The 24,559-nt window shown below is 33.3% G+C and overlaps 2 protein-coding genes across 2 annotated transcripts; one reads left to right on the top strand and one right to left on the bottom strand.

Moving 5' to 3' along the window:
• The first annotated feature begins 4,206 nt into the window (after positions 1-4,206).
• Positions 4,207-7,786, top strand: LOC132069469 (ammonium transporter 2 member 5-like). Its single transcript, XM_059462815.1, has 4 exons — positions 4,207-4,441; positions 5,082-5,557; positions 6,053-6,338; positions 7,112-7,786. The coding sequence occupies exons 1-4, from the start codon at positions 4,324-4,326 to the stop codon at positions 7,651-7,653; spliced, it is 1,422 nt and encodes a 473-aa protein (XP_059318798.1). The 5' UTR covers positions 4,207-4,323; the 3' UTR covers positions 7,654-7,786.
• A 1,929-nt stretch (positions 7,787-9,715) lies between these two features.
• Positions 9,716-16,216, bottom strand: LOC132069459 (beta-carotene isomerase D27, chloroplastic). Its single transcript, XM_059462805.1, has 7 exons — positions 15,936-16,216; positions 15,718-15,857; positions 12,627-12,719; positions 11,630-11,691; positions 11,293-11,399; positions 10,175-10,267; positions 9,716-10,035 (listed from the first exon to the last, which is right to left on the bottom strand). The coding sequence occupies exons 1-7, from the start codon at positions 16,174-16,176 to the stop codon at positions 9,965-9,967; spliced, it is 807 nt and encodes a 268-aa protein (XP_059318788.1). The 5' UTR covers positions 16,177-16,216; the 3' UTR covers positions 9,716-9,964.
• Positions 16,217-24,559: the final 8,343 nt, after the last annotated feature.

The following is a 24,559-nucleotide window of genomic DNA, read 5'->3' as shown; positions in this document are numbered from 1 at the left end:
ATTTTTAAAGTGGCAATTTTTTTTCTTAAATTTTAAATTTATTTTGGCAAACCGTCCACACCTGGGATAAACAAGATCTCTTCTAACCGAGGTCCTTTTACTTTTAACATTCCCCAATTGTTTCCTATCGCTAGAGGCGAATCCAGGATTTCAAGAAGATGGGTTCACCATTAGCTATGATTTTTTTGATTTCTTTTTGCCTTTGTCTCGTCACTTAGCAATGATTCCGGGATTTGATTTCTTTAGCCTTTCGACTTGGTGAATTAGAAATTAAGGCGGGGGGGGGGGGGGGGGATCATTAGATGTAATATGAAAAAGAAATAGGCTTTACTTTTGGGTAATTAGAATTATATAAGAAAAAAGATTTAGAATAATATTAAAAGAAAGTTAAAAGGCTGCTTTAGAAAATAAAAGCATAAAACGTGCAGGAGCTTAGGTTTGATCTCGAGACCTTGAGGAAATAAACAAAGCTCCTAACCAGTGCTCCACTTGGCCTAGTTTAATCATGTGTTCCTTCAGGTAATATTAGATAGATTTTTTGAATTATACACATAACGTATCGAGTTTAGTCAAGTAACCATGTGTTCACGTGACCCAAACTCTGCCTCCAGCTCTTTCCACTTTCTTTCTACTGATGAACCATTTTAGCCTATGGACTGAAAGCAACATTATTACAAATGCAAATTCTGGATGTGACGTTTTAGTTTTTCCTTTTAAACTAGCAATATCGCACGGGCCGAACATGTCTAGTCACTTTAATTAGCTAGTCTTTAAGGTTTGTATTTTGAAAATAACTTTTAAAAACATTCTAATTGTTATTATATATAGCAACATATTATGTACCATTACTTTAGTTATAATTAAAATGGAGTTTAAAAATTTAAAACATATGATGGAATTAAGTCTTTGAGACTTTAAAGAATCGGACTTTTTTCTCATTGTCATGACAATGAAAGTTGTTCAGCGATGTGAAAAAGAAAATTAGAAAGAATGTGAGAAAAAATTAATATTTTGATTCTAAATTTTTTTCGTTTAAATTCTTTAATATCTTATATGTATACCGATATGTTGATATCCATGTCAAGTAATGTATATATTGAATTTTTTAAAAGCAAAACTAATAAAAAAAAATTATTAAATTACTTAAAAAATATATTATAATTTTTTATATTAACAATTATAGATAAAAAGAATTGTTACAAAGAAATCAAAATTAGAAAGATATATGTTACATCATAAATCACCAAAATTTTAATTCCGAAATGAAACTATAAAGCAATACATTTTATAAATGTAAAAAAACAATAGTCAGAAAATGCAAAGGAGAGTAAAATAAGTAAAGTATTGACAAAGAAGGAAAACGGGGATAGAAGTCACTCCCTCCCTTCACTTTTACTTGTCCACGTTAACATATCAAGAGAAAGAAATTTTTCTTCTTCTTATTTTACCCTTCACATTAATTACTCATTTTCAAATCATTTTCTGAGGCTATTGAAACTATACACCAATAAATACGAATATTATGATAAAATATATACTTCATTTACCAATTCTTAAATAACGTAAAAAATCAAAAGTGGACAAGTAAAAGTGCACGGAGGGAATAAATATGTATCGGAGAAATTAAAGTGCATACGTGTATAAATGAGAAGAGAATAAATATTCAGTACGATGACATAAGTTCACGTGGGATAAAAAAGTAGGTTAGTAATGTGACTAAGTAATATGGGACGGAGGAAGTACTTCATTTATTAATTCTTAAAGAACTTGAAAAATCACAGTCAATAAGTATAAGTGCACGGAGGAAATAAATGTGTCGGAGAATTAAAATTGAAGTGCATATGTGTATACATGAGAAGAGCTAAATATATAGTACTGTGATATATGTCCAGTTTTTTAGTAATGTGGCCAAGTAATATGGGACGGAGAGGGTAAGATGGGAGAGATTTAATTAATTTTATCTTGGTTTTGTAAATGAACAAGTAATTTGGACATATATTTTTAGTAATATTGAGTACTTCATTTATTAATTCTTAAAGAACATGAAAAGTCAAAAGTGAACAAGTAATAGTGCACGGAGGAAATAAATATGTATCAGAGAATTAAAATTAAAGTGCATACATGTATACATGATAAGAGAATAAATATTCAGCACTATGACATATGTCCACGTGGGATAAAAAAATAGTTTAGTAATGTCACCAAGTAATATGAGACGGAGGGAATACTTCATTTATTAATTCTTAAAGAACTTGAAAAGTCAAAAGTCAACAAGTAAAAGTGCACGGAGGAAATAAATGTGTCGGAGAATTAAAATTGAAGTGCATACGTGTATACATGATAAGAGAATAAATATTCAGTACTATGACATATATCCACGTGAGATAAAAAATATTGTTTAGTAATGTGGCCAAGTAATATGGGACGGAGGAAGTACTTTATTTATTAATTATTAATGAACTTGAAAAGTCAACAAGTATAAGTGCACGGAGGAAATAAATGTGTAGGAGAATTAAAATTGAAGTGCATACGTGTATATATGAGAAGAAATAAATAGTCAATACTATGACATATGTCCACGTGCGATAAAAAAGTAGCTGGGTAAATTGTACAATTTATATAGCTTGTGGTACAAATTTGTATTGCTACGTTAGTCCTCTCTTCACATATATATATATATATATAATAGAAATTTGTGTAGGAGTATTAAAATTGAACTGCATACGTCTATACATGAGAAGAGAATAAATAATCAGCAAGAACGGAAAAAGTCAAAAGCGAACAAGTAAAAGTACATGGAGGAAATAAATGTGTCTGAAAATTAAAATTGAAGTGCATACGTCTATATATGAGAAGGGAATAAATATTAAGTACTATGACATATATCCACGTGGGATTAAAAAATAGTTGAGTAAAGTGTACAAGTTATATAGCTTATAATACAAACATTAATTGCATGTACAAGTTGTAAAGCTTTTGGTACAAGCTGGTGAAGCTATGTTAGTCCTCCTTTGCAGTGGCGAACCTAGGATTTTTATCAAGTGGGTTCAATATATAAGAAATATATAAATAACACTGTATATACATATATATTTTTTAAAAATAGATTAAATATACATGTATATACAGTGTTATTTTTCAACGAAGTGGGTTCATATGAACCCACTTGAAATCACATAGGACCACCCCTGCTCCTTTGGCACTTATATATAATAGAAATAACATGGAATGCTCCATGTACAATTTGTTAATGCTATGTTGGTTCTCCTTAGGCTATAGAATAGAATATAATAGAAATAGATGGGTACAATGTGGAATGCTCTATGTACAATTTGTTAATGCTATGTTGGTCCTTCTTTGGCACTTATATATAATAGAAATTTCCTTGTATTGGTTCCATCACAATCTATAGTAAATTAATAGTATTTATTTTACATTATTTTTCAAGTGATGTCGACCCATTGTATTTTAGTGAAAGAAAACATTAATATATAGTATATACTAGTAAATTTTTTAAGTGATGTTAGATGACACCACTTGATTGAAGATTTCTCAGCTAGTGCCCTCGTGATGTATAAGAACCTACTTATCTTGTATGGCTGGCTTTCAAACAAATTGGATTCCGGTCTCTTTTAAAGTTTATGATGTGTGTAAGTCACGCTAAGAGTCAGCGCAATGCAAATTAAGTAGGAAAAATTATGCAACGTGGTATATATTTGGACTGTATTTATGATCTATAGCTATAATTTTGAAAAATTACAAAACGTAGCTACATCATTGGTTTTGTAGAAAATATACACACGCGATACAGTATGCACGGTTTCAGCTAGTACAACACTAATCCACTTGATACCCGTGTGATACCCGCTGCCTGATATAGCTCTTTCGGTTGATACAGCTGATACCCGCATGATACAACAATTATAAGTCTATAATTACGTTTTTTAAATACATAGACTGTAGCTACGTTTTGTAATTAAACTCTAAACTATAGCTATTTATGGAATTTGCTCAATTAAGTTTTAAGTAATACATTGCATCTTATAAGTTGGCCAAGAATTTCCTTAATTCAATTAGGAAATATCGATCTATCTGGATCTCCAAAGCTGCGTCCATCCAATTTATTCGTGTGATAATTTCCCTACTAGCCTTTTAACGTTAGCGCTTGAATTCTCCGCCTGCAAATTATGAAGAATCCTACATTAATCAAGATTCATAGTATAAAGTTATTCACGTCCACAAAGTATATTCTAGCTCCCATCTTCTCTAATTTCAAGCACTGACTTTATGCACCCATTTTCTTTAATTATCAACTAATTAGTAATGTCATACTTGCCTAGAAACCTCCAACCAGATGATTCAAATCCACAATGGATGAACAAATCTGACAACGCTTGGCAATTGACTTCAGCCACCCTTGTTGGCCTTCAAAGTGTTCCAGGTACTAAGAATCTTACCTGATATATATATATATAACACTTTCATGGTATCACGTTGAACATTCACAAGAACATTCTCATAGTATTGGAGTTGGCAGAGGTTACCTAAAAGGATTCTTACACAGGGGCGGAGCCAAGCGGTTATGGGTACGGCAGAACTCAGTAGCTTAGTTTGTATTGAAAATTTCATTTAATATGTATAGATAACCTATTCAGAACCCAGTAAATATAAAGAACTGTAATTCAAAACCCATAAACTAAAAATCATAATCCCGCCTCTGTTCTTACATGATAATTCCTGTAGATGAGAATTATATCTTTTATAAACAATGTTGTAAGACAATATACGATCACAAAACATTCTCATGGTATCAGACTAGGCAAAGGTGCCTGAGTTTAATTCTCACTGCCCACCCAAAAAGCAAAAATAAATAATTTACAAATAAAATAAAATCTCATGTGTTTGGTTCATGAAAAAGAATTAGGCTCACACGTGAGTGAGTTTGTAGAGACACGTGAATGGGTCTGGTGTCATGTTGGATTATGTCGATCATCTCATCAAAAAGCTTAAACTGTTAGGGATAAAGAAGACTAGAAGACACTTTTCTTTTATCACTTAATTATACTATGTCTCAATACCAGGTCTTGTCATCCTTTACGGTAGCATCGTCAAGAAGAAATGGGCTCTCAACTCGGCTTTGATGGCCCTTTACGCTTTTGCAGCAGTCCTTGTTTGTTGGGTTGGCTGGGGATATCAGTTTGCCTTTGGTGACACATTAGCTCCATTTCTTGGAAAACCGAATTTTGATGCATTAGAACAGAAGTTCCTAATGAGTCAAGCATTTGCTGGCAAGTATCCAAATGCTTCAATGGTCTATTTTCAGTTTGTGTTTGCTGCCATAACTTTGATTTTAATAGCTGGTGCCCTGCTGGGGAGGATGAATTTTATTGCATGGATGTTGTTTGTTCCTCTTTGGCTTACCTTTTCATATACGGTGGGTGCATTTAGTATTTGGTGCCCTCAAGGTTGGTTATTCAGAATGGGAGTTATTGATTATTCCGGAGGTTTTGTTATTCACCTCTCTTCTGGTGTTGCTGGTTTCACCGCTGCTTACTGGGTACATATTTCACTCTTGTGCCTATTACTCTATGTACGGGTTAATTTCACGGATAGTAATTCAATTTTCAGTTTATTGCACTAATGTCGTAAAGGTAATTTTTTGTTGGAAAATAACTCAATTATGGAAAACACAAAGTAGGTTACCATACGCATAAAATTGTCAGTATAGTCATGTCAGCAACTCACCTTGCACAAGATGGTGTCACATTGATATTATGTAAGACGAGTTGCTGACGTGGCTAACCTTACATAGTATTTATACATGTGGCAGCCTACTTGTATCTTTTCGAAACAGAATTAGCATTTTCCGGCGTTTTTTATTTTCTACCATACATATGCATATATGAGTTATTTTTCTGTTACAAAAACTATTTTTATGACTTTAGTGCAACATTAGTTTCTTATATCCTGTTATGTTTCTTATGGAGAAAGTAGATGCCTATTAACTCTAGATACTATGAGATTCTAAAGGATAAGAAAAAAATGCATGTAGGTTGGACCAAGGGCACCTAGAGACAGGGAGAGGTTCCCACCAAATAACATATTGTTAATGTTGGCTGGTGCTGGCATTCTTTGGATGGGATGGACAGGATTCAACGGCGGTGATCCATATGTTGCCAGCCTTGATGCATCCTTAGCCGTCCTAAACACACATGTGTGTGCTGCTGCGAGCTTGCTAACTTGGCTAATGCTAGACATTTTGTTCTATGAAAAGCCTTCTGTCATTGGTGCCACCCAAGGGATGATCACAGGCTTAGTTTGCATTACTCCTGCGGCAGGTAACTTAAATAAGGCTTTAAGATATGTAGCATGTACCAAGTGCTAGCTGTTCTTGCAGTAGAATATCAACTCTCACCTATAAGAAGGTTGAAATTAGATTTTAAACGCAGCCATTGCACATCTTAAAATAACATTGAGACAGCGGATGCACATGCACTCACTGCTTATATTCTAGATTTGGCTGTAATACTTGATGCATGATCTCTAAAACAGAATACCAACGTTGAGACCTATAGCCTTGGACAATGAGAAATTATTTTGTAGGCAGTATATGGTGGTAAATCTAGAATCTAAAAGCAGCATATATTTCATATAATATACCAGCTTCTAAAAAATGTAAGTTTTTTCTATATTTACATTTATAGTCCTAGATAGATTAGTAGATGCAAAGGTGGATATATAAATAAAATACCTAGTTTTACGGAGAGACCATGTGTTCACGTGCTCCAAAAATAGTGCCTAAAATCGCCCCTACCTAAAGCGACCCGAAATGACTATACAGTAATTACTGGGTTCACATTGGACTATTTATAAATATTTAGTGAATTTCTTATTATATATAAAGGGTATGTGCAAATGCTATTAGGTTCCCGTGAACCCATAAGTCCTACTCTACATCCGCCACTGAGTAGATGCATGTGTACTTATTGCTTATATTCTGGATCTGCCTTTGCCTGCAATTCTTGGTTGAACTCTAAAACAGAACACCAATGGTCCAAGAATATTAGTTGGTGGTAAATGATTAAAGAATTCTAACAAGACAATTCAACAGGGGTGGTGCAAGGTTGGGCAGCAATACTAATGGGGTTATTGTCCGGATCCATTCCGTGGTTCAGTATGATGTTCCTCCACAAGAAAATGTGGTTACTCAAACAAGTGGACGACACCATGGCAGTGTTCCACACACACGCAGTAGCAGGAACTTTAGGCGCGATTCTGGCAGGTATATTGGCAAATCCAAGACTCAGCCGCATCTTCTACATGGTTGATGATTGGCCAAAGTATATAGGCCTTGCTTACGGCATTCAAACTGGGAAGTCCAATGCCGGGTTCAGGCAATTATGGGTACAATTAATAGGCATCGGATTTGTTTTCATTTGGAATGTCGTTAGCACTAGTGTGATTTGCTTGTTAATTAGGATGGTGGTTCCTTTGAGGATGACAGAGGAAGAGGTGAGTGAGGGAGATAATGCAGTACATGGAGAGGAGGCCTATGCACTGTGGGGTGATGGGGAGAAATTTGACAACTCAAAGCTCCAGTTAGTTCATGAAATGGAAGAACCTCCCTTGTCCAAAAGTGGCTATGGACTTTGATATTATAGCCTGTTAAAATATTTGTCAAGTTAAATAAATCTTAAGCCTTTTCATCTTGTAAGGTTTTCCTTGTCTAGTTCTAGTCTTTAGATAAAGTATATGTTATACTATCAAACAAATATTGTAGACTGCTTTCTTCAAGGAAAAGGTCATTCTAGACTGTTTTACATTTATATTACTGCCTTTGATCCATATTATCGGTATTTTAAGATAGTTGCATACCTCTTAAGTGTTAATAAAGACATTTACTAACACTCCACTAATTGGAATAGAATTGGTAGATTTGAAAAGGAAAGTAATAAAGGACTTTCATGTTTTTATAATGTCAAATTTTGAAACAAATTCAGTTTGGTAAAACAACTAATATTTGTGACCAGCTCACACCATTTATATCTAAAGCAACATACGAAGTAACTTTTATGATGATTCAATTCTTAAAAGTTATTCAACCAAGACTAAAGCAGTTGCATCATTCATCTTTATTTCATCAAATGTACATTTCAAGGTAAAATGCATACAATCCCTTTACATTTGGCTATGGGATATTTCTGCGAGAGAGACTTCATAATTTGATTTGTTAAAGTGCAACCGTTTTCTTGTTTTAATATATATCTGTTTGCTTCAATTTGAATTGCAATCCAAGAATACGGCAGCTTCAGGGAAAGTTCACACATTTTGAATTGCGCATGAAAACTTTTTCATTACAATAGGAAACCAATTATCTTGTAAACTTTTCTTCGAAATAGATAAGGAGCATATTGAACTTTCTGGATCTAAAGTGAAACATCTTCCTTTATCTTCTTCTTTTGTAATAGGACCTTATCTTTGACGATAGTTGGTGTCTCGTCTATAGCTCCATGAATGGCAAATTGGTAGATCTAACCTGTGATTAGTTATGGCTGTTTTGATGTTTTCCTGGATATTCATTCACATGTTTAGTTAGGATGCCTGAATTACTTTTTCTTATATGTTATGTGAAGAAGAAGGAGAAGAAGAAGAAGAAGACGGTGACGACAACAACTGCTGAACTCTCTGGTATATTCAAGCAACTTGGTACATCAATGTCTAGTGGTGCAGAAATGATTATTTTGTCTACCTAAACCTTGCTGACAGAGTTGTCCTATGCATGCCAATGAGGAATAGAAGGTATCTTGTGAAATAGTCGAGGTACATGCAAGTTGATAAGATAACCACGGTTATAAGAAAATTTAGTGGTGCAGAAATGACAACACAAACTTAGTTGCTCTATTGGTCGTTAAGTAATGAAGTTGGCAGACAACCTAGGTCAACCATTGCTACCCTTGAACTCAAAAAAAGATTCCTTCACTCTTTACCCAAGCAAGGTAACTTATTGCCTTGCCCAGTGGGACTTAGGAGTAAGAACATGTAATGCCCGTCTAAATTCCATTAAAGGTTTCAAGGATACATTTTCAACTTCAACTATATGCCCACAACAGAAGGTAAGACATCAAGTATCCCTTATCAAAAAAAAAAGACATCAAGTATCCAGATCTTACTCTTAGTCTATTATCGTTTCATTTACCAATTAATTGGCTTCTGGTGCCAGATTGTGAGGTTATAGTTCAGATTATGACATGAAGGATGAGATGTGAGAAAGTTTTTTGAGACAATCATTAACCACCATCTGAGTGTTCGAGAAATTGTTGGAACCACACTTGTGCAATTTCAATATGTTGAAGCATTCTTTGGTTCTTCACTACTATATATTTACTTCACTTCTGATTGTCAAACTCCTGTCTAAGCAACGATTAGCTTGAAAGTAAGTAATTTTGTGACAATGGAGAAGTAATTTTGTGACAATGGAGCTTAGCCCATATCTCGTTTATTTGAATTCATGTAAAGCTCTAGTTATGCGTGGATTGATAATGAGAACACTTGGTTGGATACCTAAGATTGTGAGATTATAACTTTTACATCTTCTTTCCTGATATAATTATCTTATAGTTTCTCCTGTATGTCGTATCATGTGGCTCTGGAAGTAGTCTGTTTTCACTTGACCAGAAGTTGAAACATATCTTAGGAGATATAGTTGCAGTTTTCACATTTCTTTGATCTTTTAGGTCTAGTTTCTGAAAATAAATTCATATGTTGTACCAGTAACTGAATAAATTCAAACAATATCCAGAAAATTTCTGTTAACATTCTTCTGCATCAGATTTATGCCATCTGTTCCTGTGAATTTACACCTCTTCCATTTACCAATGCTTTGACACGCTCATAATGTTAAAGTATAGCAGCAATCAAATCAAAATAAATTGAAAGGATATATATGAATTATGATCACGAGGCGTTATGAAATCTCCACATCTTTCTTCTTCATTTGGCTGTTGCAATCAGTTTGGTGTTTATTGTTTAATTTGCCTGCAGGGAAATTATAGGAAAAAATATAAGGAACATATTCCGGCACATTTACTATCCATAATAGGTTTTCATTTGTTTCATAACATATGTTTCTCTTAAGCTAATAAAAAATTGCAACTGTGGTAGATGAAAAAGTTACATAGTTTGAAGCAAGGCTGCATAAATGCTGGATCTGTATCTGGTGGAGGAGGATCCTCTCCAAATATCATTTCACAGCTCATATCATCAAAGTCTGCAAATTACACAGAGGTGTCAACATCAGTTATATGTAGAATTTTGCTCTTTTCTCTTACCATACGATTGGTGTAGGTCATAGAAGGATGATTGGATGTGGGGAAGGGAAGTGCATGAACTATTGTTTTTTCTAAAATTGAAAAAGAAATCACTTAGCATTATGAGAGACAAGTTAAGCCCAACTAATGGACAGAGTATCAGGAAGCAGTATCATTCATTTCTTCTCCTCTTATTCCTTCTCTCTTCTTTGGCCAGTTGGATTATTGTCGGCATAAATATAATAAAAATTGTGTGTTGGATTCTTGTCGGCATAAATATAATAACAATTGTGTCTCAATCACAAACAAATTGGGATCAGTGATGCCAATATTAACTGTTACGTACTTATGTCGGTCCATTTAAGCTGATCGATGTGAGCTTTGCACATATTGCTGGTCCTAAAGTCGAATAATGTAGGAGGATTGTGGTAGGTTGACAGTTAATTATGATACAGGGCAGCCCATACACTGAGCTCCCGCTCTGCACGGGATCCGAGGAAGGGCCGGACCACAAGGGTCTATTGTACGCAGTCTTACTCTACATTTCTGCAAGACGTTGTTTCCACGAGTTGAACTTGTGACCTCCTGATTGCATGACAGTCAATTATGATAAACCCTCGTAATACAAAATACATATCATTCTTGTTCACATAAAAATACAAATTGTAAGGGTGCTTTTTCAACAGCAATATCATTATCCTTTTCAGAATTGCACCTTCAGTGGCATACGAGGTGGGACCACCCATTGAAGTGATTTGCAAAATCCTCCCACTCCTAGTGCAGGTATTATTACATTTTCACTATGGTAAGGTAGTTTAGAATTATTCTTAGAGGAGGAGAGTATTCAATATTGCTGGTGATGGCAACGTATTGTATGTATCTAAATTTCTCACAATATTTTACAATGATGCATTTCAGGCACAGCTACATAACAGAAATTTTAGGAAGTACTGTGTATTAGCATTTGGTATCAGTGTATACTTACTTGGTACCATGTTCACTGGCATTCCTAATGTATCTTTGATGAATAATTGAGAAGGCATCTTGCAGAGGTTAGTGCACATTCCCACACAATTGGTTTCCTCCAGAAACCTGCAAAAGTATTGTGAAAATGGAAAAAGGTTTGGGAATTATAAAATACTTATGACAATAAACAATACAAAGAAGCATAACCACTAGAATTTGCCTTTGACCTTGGTATCAACATTGTGCAAAATATCTGATAGGTGTTTGGACAATATTTGAATTGAAGTTGATTTAAAATTGAAGTTGAAATTTCATTTGTGTAGACGTTAATGGTGCTTCAAGAATTTAAAAAATACCTGCATTTTTTTATGTGGACCACATTGTTTTCCATTCTCCCGTTAAACTCTGACTCTTTCACCTTGTAGCAAAAGAAAATTATTAGAAATCTTGGTCACCACCATTTGACTTGCACACACTATTAATGTGGCAAACATATGTGCACGTGTTAGTGTATGCTTTTAGGGCCCTATGGATGTTTCATTTTTGTTCGTTGTTATGATCATGGTTTTCAATATTTTATACTCCAATTGTTATGTCATTGCATATCTAAAAATCAAGAACGTGTGACATGATACCAATTTGTGTGTGGACGGTGCAGACCTCAAAGGCACCTGAAGCCGCACAATCGACACTCGCCTAGCTATATCAATAGTGCGAGTGGTGTTAGTAATCTACGTTCAAAAACAGTAAATCAGAATATATAATTAATTATCCGAGCCCACTGAATTTACTGTGTGTCCTTAAGAAACTTAATCCTCTCAAGTATCCGAGGTATAGTATTATTTCCTCCCATGATAGAACGGAATCCCTATTATTGGAGCAGCGGTATCTCAAATGCCAATAACTTCGTCGAACTTGAAGACAGCCATGAACTACACAAAAATTTGATTTTGCTTGTAAGAAAAGAGTGTAGAAATTTCGATGCACAAAACTGAGGCTAGTCCTCTGAGTTTATAGTCAACAAAGGATAGTGTGAACAGGTGCTATTGTGCTTTATCGGAAAGTCACAATCTATTCAATGTGCTTTTTAAGTTGCATCCTTTCTCGTGGCGTCTTTACCTCTTCATTTCTCATTCACACTACAAAAAAACCCAACAAGTAGTGGGGAGAAGCCGATCTCTACAAGTGTAAATGTGAATGATTAATGATTAAGTTGATGCAAATTTGTACCAATGTGTCATACGCTTTTGATTTTTATATATTTGACATTTTTACATAATCAGATTATTTTAAATATGATACAAGTAACTGTTCATAACGAATTTAAATTGTTGCACAAGTTTTAGAGCGTACCTCACAAGGTCCCACTAGCCAAGCAAAGAACACTCTGGTGAAAGCAGCACAATACTCTCTCGCCCACTTAGATTGTGGTAGTAGCATCTTCAGCTGTTTACCAATACCAACATTTCCATGTAAATTTTTTTAGTACGTTGAAAAAACCATACTAAATAAAGATTTTAAAATCGTTAATAAGCAATATCTTGCTAGTAAAAGAAACTTCATATTCTTTACTCCATGTATCTAAAAAATATACTTCCTCCGTTTAAGTTTACTTGTTCATGTTTTACTTGGCATGCTCCTTAAAATAAAGAAAATAGTAATTGAATTATATCACCCATAATTATTATACGTCATCTAATATTGAAAAATAAATTCTCCCTTGATTTTTAAAAATGAACATATAAATTTAATATATATATATATATATATATATATATTAACCTGGAAAGAAAAATGGACGGAAGAAGTAATAAATGGATTATCAACCTGGAAAGAAAAAACCAACTACTTGTTAAAATGCTATTCCAATCCCGTTATCCATTGAGCCCGCTCTAATTAATCCTTCTTTTGCCAAATTATTGCCGATGTAATCATAGAAAAGTTAAATTTTCGGGTATTTTAGATCAGGCTTTGATAAACTTTTATGTTTTGCTACAGTAATATTTATAGTCAGTTGAAATAAGTTGAATTCGCTGCAAAATAACAGATCTATTAATGGAGTACTCCGCACCACCCATCTTTACTTTACAACCAGCCTCCGATCCAAGGTGCTTTTAGAAAAGGTCAGCGGGGCAATTAAAAAAGACTTGCATTTGACGCCCCGCTGTGCCAACCAGTAGCCGGATGCTACGCTTCCCTTTTACTTGTCACGTTTCGCTTTTCAAGAGTCAAATTGTATAGACTTTGATCAACATTTTAATATATATTTTTTCATCATATTAATATGAGAAGAATTGCAAGTTATATTATTTTACGTATTTATATTATTTTACGTATAGTTTCGAACATCTAATTTTTAATATTAAAATATTGAATTAATCTAATTTAATTTAGCTTCGAAGATTAATCAAATTGACTATCGAGAAGTTAAACGTGATAAGTAAATGTGGACGGAGGGAGTATTATTCTAGTTACAAGCTACAACAACTTTCCCTTTTCTCGTTTTACAGCTCGATTATTTTCAAGCATCACCAACATGTCATCCCCAGTCATCACCGCCAAGATTGTGTAAGGTATAATAATTACCGATTTGTAATTGGATAGAAAAATTATTTTAAGCAACTTGTTTATGTGTTCTTTCTGTCTTTATCGCCCTACCTAATGACTTCTGTTTTATTTTTTAACTATAGACGGGCCATTAAGCAGTAGTTGCCTTTAAATAATATGGAAATATAGTATTAAAATGGGGTTTTCCAGTTGGAACTGCAATTGAGTAATAGAAGTTAATAACAAGAAGGATGACAAAACCAAAGATATGAAGCTGTACTTTGAAACCAGAAGCATCTAATTAACTTTTATCCTGCTGCCTAAATATTGACGTGCATGTTATCGTCCGCCATACAGAGCCAGAAATTTTAATAAGTGACTTCAAAATATTCGAACTTGTGACTTAAAATAAATTTTGAATTACTTTTACAACTACGAGGAGATTCAAAGGCTCATGTATATTTTTTTTTCCTCTTTGCACAGTATAATTTTTCAACTAAGGCGATTTAATTGAGCTCTCCTCCTTGGATGTGGCTCCGCTATTGGTCCGCAAGTATTGTATTCACGAAAGATTTCGGTCAAAAATTTTAGAAAACAAGTTCCTCAAAAATAGAAAGAAAAAAAAAAAAAAAAAACTTCCGTAATAAAAGTAAGGAAAACAAGTACACAAGTGCATTCCACCACCCACCCAACCCACTCCCAACCACCAAACCGCAACCACTCCCACCCCCCCCCCCCCCACTCCCAAAAAAAAAAAAAATTAATTTTGTTTTGAAAAAAAAAGTTTTGAATTTTTTTTTTTTTTTAGTTTTTTTCATCACCCACCCCCCAACCCCAGCCACTTCCGCAACCGTGCACCACCCCACCCCCCAACCACTCCCGCAACCCATGCACCACTCCCCCCACGCCGTACCCTACCCCCACCCCGCACCCCACCTTTCCCACCGCACGCCCACCCTCACGCCCTCCTAATTTTTTATTTTTTATTTTTAATTTTCTTTTGGGTTTCTACACCACCACATCCCCCCCCCCCCCCCCAAAACCACCCACTCAACCCACTCCCCCCACTCCCTACCCTACCCCCACCCACCCCCAAAATTTTGTTCTTTTTTCTTAAAAAAAAAAAAATTTAAAAGTTTCTTTTTTTATTTTTTTTCACACCCCTCCCCCTCCCGACACCCCACCATCCCCTCCAAAAAAATTAATTTTTTTTAAGTTTTCTTTTTTGATTCTCTACACACTCCCCCGCACGCTCCCCCTACACCCTCCCGAATTTTCTACTTCCTATTTAATTTTACGTTTATTAAAAAATTATAAAAATTGAAAGTTTGCGTGGTTATTGGAGGGGTGGTGGGGTCGTGGGGGTCGATGGTGTAAAAAATCGAAAAAAGTAACTTTTAAAACTTTTATTAAGAATTTTTTTTTGGGGGGTGGGTGGATGCGGTGGTTTAGAAAATCCAGAAAAAAAATTAAAAACTTCAAAAAAAAAAAATGGGGGTGGGGGGTGGGGGGTGGGGGGCTTGAGTGGGTATTTTCCTGAAAATGTTTTCTACCAACCAAACGAACATGACAAAATAAGTAAGAAATTCACTTATTTTCCGCTACCCAAACGAACATGAGAAAATAAGTAGAGATTCACTTATTTTTCAAGAACACATTTTTCAGGAAAACATTTTCATCCATACCGAACACACCCTTAGAGCACGTCAAAGAGAAAAAGATAATGAAGTAAACACATTGGAAAAAAATAACTTATACATTGCCAACATAGATATCTTTGTTTACGCAATCGGTATAATTATTCTAACATGTTGTAGCAGGTGATTAAAGAGTTTTGATTATGTAGTGATCAAACATGAAATAAGAAGAAAATTAAAAGATATGAAGGTGAACTTGCCAGGGAAAGAATAGGCTTAGGGAATGCCCTTTGAAGAGCTTCAGCAACAAGATTTACTTGATGTTTCGAATTAAACTTCACATACACCACCCTTGCAGCCTCTACCAAGCCTTCGTAACCACTCTTATTGTTTCTTAATCCTAAAAGTGCATAAAATTCATTAAAATCAATATAAAGTAAATAAACACATAAATAAGATCTAGAGAGATAATATATACCTGTGGTAGCTTGTATACTTTGAGAGAGATGGTTAATGGCGAGATGATCAAACCAATTATCTTTATAAACATTGTAATTACTATGACTTTGATTACTTGCAGGAGGCTTTGCTAAAACGCAGCATATGGACCATGATGGTAGATATGATATTTTCTTGTACTTATAATAAGTATTGATTTTTCTGTTTCTCATAGATACTGTTGAAAAGCTCTGGTAGGGTACAACAAGATTTGTCTCCATGAGAGAGAATGAAAGAAGCTCCTTGTGATGAGCAATGAAGAAATGATATAGACTACTAATTGTGAGAGAAAATAACAGATTTATAGTATAATAAAAAAATAATGGAGGAGATGTACATACATGCGTATACAAACAAACAAAATAGAATGCAAGAGTATATTAAGGCAGAGTCCCTTATATATTCAGAATTGTCTACAAATATCACTTCTGTTTCTTTTAGGACTAGAATATCACCCACCTATCACTATTTTTCTCAGAATATACTAAATACACAAAACTCTCATTCTCTTCTAATTGGCATGTCATGTTACATAAAATTTTATTTTTATAATAATAAATTTATTTGACTCATCAAATACATTTAGCTTAAACAAATCTAAATCCATTTAACCAACCAACTCATTCTTATACCGATTTAACCCAGTTAAAAGAATCAAAAAAACGTAACTAAACATCAAAAAGCAGTGGTCTGTTCGGCATCACCTAAATAACCTTGCCCAACTACACAGTACACTTGCTGAGCTTAAATATGGCATTGGATAAAAGATTACCCCTCCCATCCCCACTCCAGTGTCCCACCCCCAAAAGCATATGCAAAAAGGTTACTCTCTCACGGTCCATTGAAACGAAATAAATTTGTAGTTATAAAGAATATATGAGGTGTAACACATTGGTTTCACCTCTAAACTCTTCATCTGGAAAATCCAAAGCACTAGATATTACATCTATAATAATGTAATTTAAAGCTTTCAATTAGCCTCTGAGTCCAGCTCCAGTAAGCATTCCATATTTCAAAGAGTTCTCTAGAAAAAGACATAAAAAGGATAGCAAAATTGGAACTTTCCAAGTATCGCATTGTTGCTGACATTGCCTAGCTAGCTAGTACATTTATCTCGATAATAATTAAATTCTACAAGCAAATCGAATCTTCCAAATGATCATATAGCCAATATCCATATATGCCCAGCAACAAAGATATATGAGTTACGGTCATTTAGTTATGCTTTTTTGATATTTTCTAACCGTGTTAAATGGTTACAACACATGAGTTAGTTGGTTAAATGGGTTTGAATTGGGTTGAGTTAAATGCATTTGATGAGTTAAATAAATTTATTATTAAAAAAATAGAATTCTATGTGACATGGCCCGCCAACTAGGAGAGAAGGAGGGTTTTGTGTGTTTAGTATATTCTGAGGAAAATAGTGATAGTTGGGTGATATTCTAGTCCTAAAAGAAACAAAAGTAATATTTGTAGGCATTAGGCAATTCTTAATACATGGGTGACCTTTTATGGAATTTACTCTAAATCTTGATACCTCTCAAGTGAATTAAAAGAAGGGAAACGCCTCTAATAATGCTAATAATTTCCTTACATCATACAACATACAATCCGCGAGTAGCTGGGAAACAGCTCTCCCAACCAATCGCGAAGCTAAAAGTTTTACTAAAATGTTCAATATATATATACGAGTTAATTGTAAAAACACACCTGAATTATTACTTTGCGAGTTTTATAGCCTAACTATCAGATGTTCGTTTTTTCTACTTGAATTATAACCATCTATATATTAAAACATACTTCAGTTATCAATTGATCCATTTTCCTACTTAACCTATGGTGGTAGTTCAGGTATGAAACAATGGTTTAGGTAGGAAAAGAGGACACCTGATAATTGAGGTGTGCTTTAAAACATAAATGGAGATAATTCAGGTAGGAAAAAGGAACAATTGATAGTTATTATGTGTAACTCCCGAAAAAGTGAGAATTCAGATGTATTAATGAAAAAAATAACTTTTGACTCAGAAATAATATAATTTTCTATACATATTCAGTACTATAATTTTCAAGGAAGGGTGTTTAGATGTTCAATTGAACAATCTTTGCTTTATGTGACTACGTCACTACCGTCGACCAAAACTAAATATAGTAATTTAAATTAGTTTTTCAAGTTATAATAGTGACGATGTAAAACAACTTATATATTTAATATATGATATCATATTAATTATCATTAATTCAATATTTTTCATAAAAAAATTATAATTATTTTATAAGTAACTTGATTAAGTTGCGTATAGCTTCGGACAAAGAAAAAGACGATAAAAAAAAGTCGGCAAGAAGATGCCCTATGAAGTCTTTGCTTCGAGAGCGCGCTCACAGCTTCTTCTATTCAACTTTTTTTGCTTTTTTCTTCAGTGGAAGACATAAAATCCCACCTCTTGTTGATCACTAATAAAGACTACTTGAAAGTTGAAATACCATCGTATAAGTAGCAATTTCTAAATCAATGGTTTTAGAAAATACACTAATTACATGAAAGAAATATTTATTAAATATCTCATATGGCTTTAATATGCTGTCACCTTCTCCTTTCCATTTAATTATATTACGGAAAACTTCAAGTAAAGCCTAAGTATTGGCGTTTGAATCCATTTCGAATCATCACTACGGTATACATTCTTAAAGCTGAATACAATATAATGGGTTGTTTGTTTTAAAAAAAAGTAAGTTGATGGCAACTTATGTTAGGGATTACGTTTGCAATTTTGAAGGAGCTCACTGTCAGAATGGATGGATATTCTACTAGCAATAAGCTACAATTTTTCAAAAAACTAGAATAATTACATCGCTGTAACATCCTCCTTTAATATTCTAATTTGGAAGACCTAAAAGACCGACCCATTCGATGATTTTCATAGGGGACCTCATTAAACTAATATCGAACTATAATTTAGATCAAGTTTTACTCAAATAATATACCTACAGATTGTATGCAAGTACATTATAGGATGTAGAGTAAGCTAGCATACAATCAATAAAGGATACCTTAGACAATTAGACTAACCTAGTCAATCACTAAGATTATTAATTAAATTATTAACGTGGATTAATATTATAGGATTTGTAATACATAAATTAGGAATGCCAAAATTATTTTTTATGAGCGCTTGGTTTATTGTATAAAAAATAAGATGTAGAGTGTATAATTTAAATCAAGTGTTTGGTTTTAAAGTGGATAGTATTTTGTATCCATGAGAGAGAACGAAAGAAGCTCCTTGTGATGAGCAATGAAGAAATGATGCAGACTACTAATTGTGGGAGATCATGACAGATTTATAGTATAATAAAAAAAATTATGGAGGAGATGTACATACATGCATATACAAACAAACAAAATAGAATGCAAGAGTATATTAAGGCAGAGTCTAAATCTTGATACCTCTCAAGTGAATTAAAAGAAGGGAAACGCCTCTAATAATGCTAATAATTTCCTTACATCATACAACATACAATCCACGAGTAGCTGGGAAACACCTCTCCCAACAAATCGCGAAGCTAAAAGTTTTACTAAAATGTTCAATATATATATACGAATTAATAGTAAAAACACACCTGAATTATTGCTTTTTCGTGAGTTTCATAGCCTAACTATCAGATGTTCCTTTTTTCTACTTGAATTATTACCGTCTATGTATTAAAACACACTTCAGCTGTTAATTGATCCATTTTCCTACCTAAACTATGGTGGTAGTTCAGGTAGGAAACAATAGTTTAGGTAGGAAAAAAGGACACCTGATAATTGAGGTGTGCTTTAATACGTAAATGGTGATAGTTCAGGTAGGAAAAAGGAACAATTGATAATTAGTATGTGTAACTCCCGAAAAAGTAATAATTCAGATGTATTAATGAAAAAATTAATGAAAAAAAAATAACTTTTGACTTAAAAATAATATAATTTTCTATACATATTCAGTACTATAATTTTCAAGGAAGGGTGTTTAGATGTTCAATTGAACAACCTTCGCTTTATGTGACTATGCCACTACCTTCGACCAAAACTAAATATAGTATTTTGAATTAGTTTTTCAAGTTATGATAGTGACGATGTAAAACAACTTATGTATTTAATATATGATATCAGATTAATTATTATTTTTTATCCAAGTAATTATTTCAATATTTTTCATAAAAAATATATAATTATTTTATAAGTAACTTGATTAAGTTGTGCATAGAATTTTAAATTCTTCGGACAAAGAAAAAGACGATAAAACAAAAGTCTGCAAGAAGATGCCCTTTGAAGTCTTTACTTCGACAGAGCGCTCACGGCCTCTTCTATTTATCTTTTTTTTTTTTTTTTTTTTTTTTTTTTTTCTTTTTTCTTCAGTGGAAGACATAAAATCCCACCTCTCTTGTGGTTGATCACTAATAAAGACTTAATTACAACCTCCTCAATACCATCGTATAAGTAGCAATTTCTAAATTCACTGGTCTTCAAAAATACACTAATTACATGAAAGAAATATATATTAAAATATCACACATGGCTTTACTACACTGTCGCCTTCTCCTTTCCATTTTATTATATTACGAAAACTCCAAGTAAAGCCGAGGTATTGGCGTTTGAATCCATTTCAAATCCTCACTATGGTATACATTCTTAAAGCTGAATACAACGTAATGGGGTTGTTTGTTTTAAAAACAAGTAAGTTGATGGCAACTTATGTTAGGGATTACGTTTGCAATTTTGCAGGAGCTCACTGTCAGAATGGATGGGTATTCTACTAGCAATAAGCTACAATTTTTCAAAAATCTAGAATAATTACATCGTTGTAACATCCTCCTTTAATATTCTAATTTGGAAGACCTAAAAGACCGACTCATTCGATGACTTTCATAGGCGACCTCAATAAACTAATATCGAACTGTAATTTAGATCAAGTTTTACTCAAGTAACATACTTACAGATTATATGCAAGTACATGATAGAAATTAAGAGAAAGCTTGCATCTAATCAATAAAAGTTACTTCAGACGATTAGACTAACCCGGTCAATCACTAAGATTATTAATTAAATTATTAACATGGATTAATATTATAGAATTTGTAATACATAAATTAGGAATGCAAGATTATTTTTTATGAGCTCTTGGTTTATTGTATAAAAAATAAGATGTAGAGTGTATAATTTAAATGACATGTTTGGTTTTAAAGTGGATAGTATTTTGTATCCAATTATAACTTTGGCCCTTAAAGAAAGCCGTGCCAAAGAGTATAAAGAAAAGTTTGGAACGATGGGCCCTTTTGTCAATTTTTTATTAGTGAACTTATATAAATAAATTTATCTTTTATTGAAACTTCTAATAGATAGAACGATAAGAACACGCTTGATAAATGGGCTATTTACGAACTGCATTTTTTGAAATACAGTGAAATACACAGAAATATACGAAAATACAAAATCGGGTTGAGTAAAAATATGTTGTATTTTGGAACAAATTCTTCTTTTTCTTTTTAAATGGTAAATTAAATTAAATCAACCATATTTCACGCATTCCATGTGACTCATGAATCTCTCTCAACTTTTACCACAATCAAAACTTTTGAATTCAAAAACCACTAAAGATCTGAAAACTTTCAAATATAGAAAAATATATGCTGGAATACAATGAAATATGGTTGATTATTTAAGAAATATAAAGTTGTAGTACGCGTATATACAAGAGAATACAATGAAATATATCAGAAACTATTTCATAAATTAGAAATACAAAATGCAGAAATATATTGAAATACAGCGAAATACAAAAATCGTGAAAACAAAGTGGAGTAAAAATAGGCTCTACACCAAAAAAAAAAAAAAGATAAATACATTTAAATACAGCGAAATAATACACTGAAATATACTGAAAAATTAGATATTTTGTTTGTTGATACACAGAAATACACTGAAATATATTGAAACATTTTATCAAACACTTGGTGGGCATGAAGCTCCACAACTCTCATCAATGGTGTTTCTACAACAACTTATTCTCTTGCTCCTAGATGATGCTACAATATCATATTGCTATAATCAATGCTATTCTTCATCACTCATAAGATAAACAACACCACATGTTTAGCAAACATAAGAAGGATTTTCCTCTTATTTCGTCCTATCCATGGAGATTTAGCAAACGAATTGTTATGGCTGAGTTTCGGCCATTGATTGGAGATCCTCCACTGTTTTTCTTGTTGCCACTGGTGTATTTTTTGTGGAGTATTAATATCCGCCATTAAAATGGAGAGTTAGAGCTTATTGAAGATACTCTAACAATGGCTGAAAATAAAAATAAAAATTGAATGAAAAGTGAAGGTAAAGACGATGAAATTTATGAATAATTGAAGAGAAATACAACGAATAACATAACGAAAATTAGTTACCTGTAGAGATTGGGTAACTAATAAAGAAGAAGAAGAAATCGTGCTAATTATGGGGAAGAATAATGGGAGTAAAATACGGTTGTGAATTGAAGATGTGAGAAAAAAAATTTGAAAAAAAAAAAGAGATTGTGGGTAAGTGGGAGAGAGGTACCTTATTTTTAGGGAAATACAATACAGTTACAAAAACAAGTTATAGACGGTAATTTGATAAATAATTAAGCTACCAAAAATAATTTTAAAAAAAAAGATAGTTATTACTAATAAATAAGTCTTAGAGGTAATTCTGAGCTGTAAATTTCCTTTTTATTATCCACGTATAACTAATCCATGTATTGTTATCGGAAAAGGGTCATATTTGCCCCTGTACTATTAGAAAAGAGCTATATTTGCCCTTCGTATACTTTTTTTATATATTTACCCCTCCCATCTAACTTTAAGGTCATATTTACCCTTGAACCGTTAGTTCCTTTGTCCCCACCTTTATTATCCTATGTGGCGCCTACGTGTCGCCTACATGAATATTTGTTTCTCACAAATTAAATCCGGTCAAACTAAAACCCGACCCATCCAGCAAAACCGACCCAACTTGCATATTCCAAACCCACTCCAGACTCTGAGCAAGCTCTCCAAGAAATGGCTTCCGAGCAACGTTTGACAATGTGCAAGTCTTTAGACCACGAAGAAACTGATTCACAGCTTTTCAACATCCTAAATGTGGCTTTCCATGGAGAAAGAATTACATAGCTTAGCAATGTAACCGTCCCCTTCCGATCCCTCTCTGGCGACTCCTCCGTGCACGTAACATACACTCTGAAGAAGAACAATATTCCATAGAAATCAACGATGTTGTGGCTGAATCATCGAATTCAAACACAAATCGCTACTTCTCAAACTCCAACACCGAACCCCATTTAATTTTGACTCCGATTAAGAGCCCGTTTGACCGCTTACTTTATGTCGCTTATAAAGCTGCTTTTTCGTCATTTTAGTGTTTAGTACTAAATTTTAAAATCATTTGTGTTTAAAATAAAGTTTCAAAAAATAATTGGACCAATTTTTTTGAAATTTTTATACAAATATTTATAAATTAAAATAATTATAAGCCAAAAAAAATAAATTAGGCTACTTATTTTTTTTAACTTATAAGTTGTTTACAGCTTATAAACTGCTTAAAATACAGCTTATAAGCTGCTTAAAATAAACCCATCCAAACAAGCTCTAAATCAAATCCTTCAAACGAATCTCCAAATTTCCCATTTTTAGTTTTAAATAAAATCCTCAGAAAGCAATTAAAAGAGTTGCTGATTAGTGCTTCATTTTTGGGGGGTTTATGGAGCAAAATGCAATTTATCACTGAACATAAAGTTTCTTATGTAGAAGAAGAAAAGGGGATTTGAAAGAGAAGAGAGATGACGTAGCAAAATTTCACTACTAATTCACAGATTTAAGCCCACCACTGTATCAATCTGAACTCTAGAACAGTTGTTCCTATTCCTTTCAAATACCAATCTGTTAGCCCCAAAGGTTTGATATGCAAGTTGGGTCGGTTTTGCTGGATGGGTCGGGTTTTAGTTTGACCGGATTTAATTTGTGAGCAATAAATATCCATGTAGGCAACACGTAGGCGCATAAAGGTGGAGACAAGAAAACTAACGGTTCAAGAATAAATATGACCCTAAAGTTAGATGAAAAGAATAAATATATTAACAAAGTATAACGAAAAACAAAATATAGCTGTTTTTTAAAGTACAAGGGCAAATATGACCCTTTTCCGATTGCTTATTTTACGTAGGTGGTGGTATAAAGCATACAATGATTGATGTGTAATTTTTTACGTAGGAGGTGGTATAAAGCATACAATGGTTGATGTGTAAATTATGCAAGGATTACCTATACCAAGAAAGAAAATAGTAACCAAACAAAAACATAAACAATGTACAATTATTTACCATGAGTATTAAAGTGCCTTCAAAATCCTTTCTTGCCCAGACCAAACCATAAGTTGATGCCATAATATTGATTTAAAAGAAGCCCTTTCCTGGTCAAATCCATCAGTCACCCCACTTTGTCGTGTGTGCCTTAAGTGCATACACTAGTCCTAATTAAAGTAGGATGAGCATCTACAACAGCAGGTTCAATGACATACATATATCTAAATACCAACAAACAACAGCA

The sequence above is a fragment of the Lycium ferocissimum genome, chromosome 1, assembly GCF_029784015.1.
Source record: "Lycium ferocissimum isolate CSIRO_LF1 chromosome 1, AGI_CSIRO_Lferr_CH_V1, whole genome shotgun sequence".
Classification (NCBI taxonomy): domain Eukaryota; kingdom Viridiplantae; phylum Streptophyta; class Magnoliopsida; order Solanales; family Solanaceae; genus Lycium; species Lycium ferocissimum.
This window is presented reverse-complemented; position numbering and strand designations above follow the sequence as displayed.

Excerpts from the sequence above, each read along its gene's own strand:
- LOC132069459 (XM_059462805.1), bottom strand. The coding sequence starts at position 16,176 with ATGGAGACAAATCTTGTTGTACCCTACCAGAGCTTTTCAACAGTATCT. Across the intron at positions 15,858-15,935 it reads AAGTATACAAGCTACCACAG|GATTAAGAAACAATAAGAGT; the intron begins GTATATATTATC and ends ATGCACTTTTAG. Across the intron at positions 10,268-11,292 it reads GCCAGTGAACATGGTACCAA|ACTTTGATGATATGAGCTGT; the intron begins GTAAGTATACAC and ends TGTAATTTGCAG.
- LOC132069469 (XM_059462815.1), top strand. The coding sequence starts at position 4,324 with ATGTCATACTTGCCTAGAAACCTCCAACCAGATGATTCAAATCCACAA. Across the intron at positions 4,442-5,081 it reads TGGCCTTCAAAGTGTTCCAG|GTCTTGTCATCCTTTACGGT; the intron begins GTACTAAGAATC and ends TCTCAATACCAG. Across the intron at positions 5,558-6,052 it reads GTTTCACCGCTGCTTACTGG|GTTGGACCAAGGGCACCTAG; the intron begins GTACATATTTCA and ends AAATGCATGTAG.